General features: G+C 27.6%; 3 protein-coding genes across 3 annotated transcripts; 1 reads left to right on the forward strand and 2 right to left on the reverse strand.

The window, feature by feature from the left end:
* Nucleotides 1-809: 809 nt before the first annotated feature.
* Chro.10082 (hypothetical protein) lies at nt 810-1,304 on the reverse strand. Its single annotated transcript, XM_660411.1, has 1 exon — nt 810-1,304. One exon carries the CDS (start codon nt 1,302-1,304, stop codon nt 810-812), a length of 495 nt encoding a protein of 164 aa, XP_665503.1.
* A 418-nt stretch (nt 1,305-1,722) lies between these two features.
* Nucleotides 1,723-2,910, forward strand: Chro.10081 (hypothetical protein). The annotated part of the gene is made up of 1 exon (XM_660412.1): nt 1,723-2,910. The coding sequence occupies one exon, from the start codon at nt 1,723-1,725 to the stop codon at nt 2,908-2,910; it is 1,188 nt and encodes a 395-aa protein (XP_665504.1).
* Nucleotides 2,911-3,667: 757 nt separating this feature from the next.
* On the reverse strand, nt 3,668-4,555 carry Chro.10080 (hypothetical protein). Its single annotated transcript, XM_660413.1, has 1 exon — nt 3,668-4,555. One exon carries the CDS (start codon nt 4,553-4,555, stop codon nt 3,668-3,670), a length of 888 nt encoding a protein of 295 aa, XP_665505.1.
* Between the last annotated feature and the right edge of the window lie 257 nt (nt 4,556-4,812).

Genomic DNA, 4,812 nt, shown 5'->3' on the forward strand with positions numbered 1-4,812 from the left:
TTATTAATAAGGTTGGATATTGGCGCCAAATACTTGATGGGCATGTAAATTGGTTTAGGTTTTAAGAGTGAGAGTTAACAATTTTTTTGATAGCTTCAGAATCCCATTTAAGTAGAGGTCCATTTTTGAATCCAGAGATAATGTGATCATTGTTGTTTGTTGTTTGTTTTGAGAATGTAGGAATAAGGTATCCAATTTTATGAAGAATATAAAATAGAATAGAAATTTTTGAAAGCTTAGAATTACTTATAGTTGGGAGATCATCATCTTCATTAGTTTGTTTGGAGTTGGCTGATTTTGAGTTAAAGAATGTGTTAAGCTCAAATATAATATTTTCTGAGAAAAGTTAATATTTATTTAAAAAACAAAAAATCAAATTAGAAAATTAATCCTTTTTAATTAAATTTGACTTACTTGAGTTGATAATAATTCCAGTAAACTCTTTAATTAATTCAAGTAGGTAATCTGGGATAGAAATGTTTAAAGCAATTACAGTAACTTAACTTATCTTACGAAACAGTTGATTCAAATTTTACTTACCTATTGGAATTTCGATTTCTTCGTTACTTTGAATAATTTTGGAAGAATCTTCATCATCTTGGATAAGATCTTCATCCGAAGAAGTAATTTCAAAGAAGCCATATATAAAGCTTAGAAATGTTAGAAAAGAATTACAAAGTCGATTTGAAACAAGATGATTTTCATCTTGATTAATTGTAAGTTCTCCGATCGATTTAAAGTCAATATTTCCAAACTGATAAACTAGATCAAGATGAGCTTTTGATCTATTTAGTTGTACTACATAGTATTTAGGGTTGGATGATGTTTTGATTAGTGGTTGATTTATCTAGTCCAAATATTCCCAATCCCATACAAGATTTAAATTTGTCATTAATTGTGTTAAGAATTGAGTCTAAATCAATTTTTTTTGATCCCTCTGGTTTGATGAATTTTTTCTGTATATCGACTCTTGATGTAGGTAAAGGTACTCTACTTAGAAGGTATTGAGCAATAGTACCGGTTAATTTTCTATGATTTAAATTTTCAGAATTTGTATACGAAGAGTTACTATCTTCTATTTTTCTTCGTTTATTTCGGATTGACTTTGTTCCTTTACATAACTCAAAACTATCAATAAATATTTTTTCTTCTTCTTCTTCTCCATCTCTTCCCTTTCTTCTTCTTGTTCCTCCTTCTTCTTGTTCCTCTTCTTCTTCTCCTTCCCCTCTTTCTTCACTCATATTCAATTTAATATACCTAGAAACAAGAGTTTCCAAGTCTTTAAATGATTTCTCTTCGTTCATATTAATTGGTTGGAATACTAAAAAAATGAACCAAATTTTCAATTATTTTATATTCATAATAATAAATTAATTTTATTTTCTAAATTCTATTTTTCCCTTTTCCCTGCCACTAATTATTTCGCATGTAAATGCCGGTAATATTTTTATGCAAGTAGCAACGCATGTGTTTGGCGCCTAAATAGTCATGCGAAAAAATGATGAAATATTTTAATTGAATATTTACTAATAAAAAAAAAAAGAAGTGAGCTAAAAGGGTGATATCAATCAAGGAAAAGATTTGTAGTATAAAGAAAGAGAAATTAAGCTCTTTTCTCTTTTTTGTTTTATAGAAGTTTTTTTCCTCGAATTGAACAGTAATCTTTTTTTCTTGAACATTTTCAAGATTAATATTTACATTATAAAGTTGCAATAGTATGTTATGTCAGAGTTAAGGCGGGAAGAACTTGTCATTTCAGACATTCCAGCTTTATTAAAGGAAGAAATGATTGAAGACGATAAGAGTCTTTCTTTGGAGTTGATTTTAGACTCAGAAATAAGAAAGACCGAAGTTTTAGATAATTGGAGTTTTGGAAGTAACGAAGAATTTAATTTATTATCAATTTTCAAAGATGATAATGCTAATATAAAAAATAATGAACAATTAGATGGACAAAAGGATTGGGAAAAGGATTTAAAGAAAGATCAGGAGAAGAAAGCTGATGAGAAGCAAAAAGACCAGAAGGAAGGGGAGAAGGAGGTTGAAAAGAATGCTAAAAAGAACCAAAAAAAAGAGTCTGAAAATAAGGATCAAGATAATGACAATAAAAAGAGGGAGAAGGAGGAGGCTGATAAAGCTAAAACTAAGGAGGACGTAAAAAAAGAGGTCAAAAAGAAGGATCAGAAGGAAGGCCAGAAAAAAGAAGCCAACATAAAGGATCAAGAAAAAGATTCGAAGAAAGAAACTAAAATAAAGGATCAAGAAAAGGATCCAAAGAAAGATCAAAAAAAGGATCCGAAGAAAGAAACCAAAATAAAGGATCAAGAAAAGGATCAAAAGAAAGATCAAGAAAAGGATCCGAAGAAAGATCAGAAAAAGGATCCGAAGAAAGAAACCAAAATAAAAGATCAAGAAAAGGATCCAAAGAAAGATCAGAAAAAGGACCTGAAGAAAGAAACCAAAAGGGATCAGAAGGAAGACCCTAAAAAAGATGAGAAAAAAGACCTTAAGAATAAGTCTGATCAAGCCAAGACTAAGGATAAAAAAGACACAAAAAAAGATAGTGGAAAAGAAGTTCAGAAAAAAGACTCGAGCAGTCAAAATAAGGCTAAATATAAGGAAAATATAGAGGAAGATAACATAACCGATTCAGAAAGTGATCATAAAGAAAAGAAAAATTCCAAGACAAAAAAAAACTCATCCTCATCATCAAAGTCTATTAATATTAAAATTCCATATAGAGAAACAAGTCACATCCCAAGTTGTCTCTTTGAACAAGACAATACAAATAACTTAGATTTTAACAGAATTAAAAACTATAATGAATATATACATGAGACTAGCAGAGTATTTAGTGTTGACAGTGCATGTAGATATGTATTTATTAAAAGAATTTCTAAATTAGAGTAAGTTTAAGAGAGGAGGAAAAAGAGGAGGATGGAGGATTCATAATATGAAATTTAGTTATACTGTTAATAGAAATTCCAAAAATTGCATATTTAGGTACCCATTGCCACAAATTATGTTCTTATTTATGGAATTTCATTTTCAGTATTATAACATATTTTGTAATCCTAGCATTATAACATAAATTAACTTAAACATTTAAACTTTATATTATATATATAATATTCATTACCATTACAGTAATGCAATTCAGAATGTAATTAATGAAGGATGGAATGCATTTGCATGTACAAAAGATAATAAGGACTTTGAAGATTTAATGACAACCAATATATCGGAAAAGCTACTTGAAGATTATGATTTAACTGCAAACACTGAAAAGATTCAAGGATATGAACCATTGAATCTTCCAAAGACTAGAATAACTTTCCATGCAAATCCAATAACGTTGAATAACGAACAAATCGTTTCAAAGGAAAAAAATGATATTAATAAAAATATTATTTTTGATTAATTTAAAAGTAATATTAGTTCCCATAATCTTAACATGATTTTTGTTTATTTATTTATTTATTGTTTAATGTTATATTTGGAACTCTTATTTTAAAAATATCTGCTTTTTATATTCTTAATAATAGTATTATAATAGATTTGGGATTCCATTTTTATATTACAAAGAATTAATATAATATAAAATTTGTAATAATTTGATTGATAGTTTGTATAATAAAAAAATCTTGCCAAAAAAGAAAAGAAATTATTATAATTTAAAGAATTTAGGAACTTTCTTCTGTAAGTAATCTTGAATATTCTGACATACAATTGATGCCAATTCATTATTTGAAGGTTTTGGAGCTCCATTATCTTTTTCTTCTTCAGTTTTCTGAATTTGGAATCTTACAAATGCTGTAGTAACAGAAATACATTGACGTACAAAGAATGGCATATAATCCAAAGATGAAAGAGAATTAATTAAATATTCCAATAAATCATCATTTAACATTATTAAATTCTTTTTAAATATTTCACGATGATCTTTATCAGACTTGAAAGGATTAAATACATTAGATTTATTATCATTTTCAGTAAAATTCTGATTAGATTCAACTCTACTCTTAAATGGTTTATATGGTATACCAGAGAAATATGGTTGGAATAAAGAATTGAATAATGTAGATTTTGGATTACTTACATATATAGATGCTTCTAACTTTCTTTCAAATGATCTTGCAATTGGAAATGAAAGCTTAATATTCAAGTTTGTAAGAACATTAGTAATAGCAAACTTCATCCAATCTTGTTGATTTCTTCTCAAAACTGGTCTTGAAAATGCAGGCCTAGGGAGATTACATATATTTAAATGGAACTTTGAAAAATGTTCAACAGCAATTCCATAACAAATAGAATATACCAAAACTGCAATAATTGAAATAGAAGTAGCTGCAGAAGGATTTTCTAAATTGACTCTCTTTTTTACATCACGATATCCAAGTTCTAAACTATTTCTTATAGTAGTTAATAACTTAAGTAAACCCAATAAATCATCAATTTCTTGTATATTATCAAACTTGAGAACTTCACGTGTAAATTTACCTCGAATAGGTTCCAATATAATTAAACTTTCAATATCATATACCAGATCGATCATAAANTAATACCATTTTGAAGTTGNTTTAGGTGCTGATAAAGGTTATAANGGAGTATTTTTTAATTNGGATTTTCCATAATTTCAATATCTTTTTCCATTTCAGTACGTAATATTTTGTNGGTTCTTCAAATAAAATAGAACTTTGTAACCAAATAGTAATAGTTCTATANTATTGGAAGACCAACAACAGACTTGAGTGCAGCAAGAGATGGAATAGATGAATAAATAACCTTCTTATTAAATAGACTTTCTTCGTT

The sequence above is a fragment of the Cryptosporidium hominis genome, assembly GCF_000006425.1.
Source record: "Cryptosporidium hominis TU502 chromosome 1 CHRO011027, whole genome shotgun sequence".
NCBI lineage: Eukaryota > Apicomplexa > Conoidasida > Eucoccidiorida > Cryptosporidiidae > Cryptosporidium > Cryptosporidium hominis.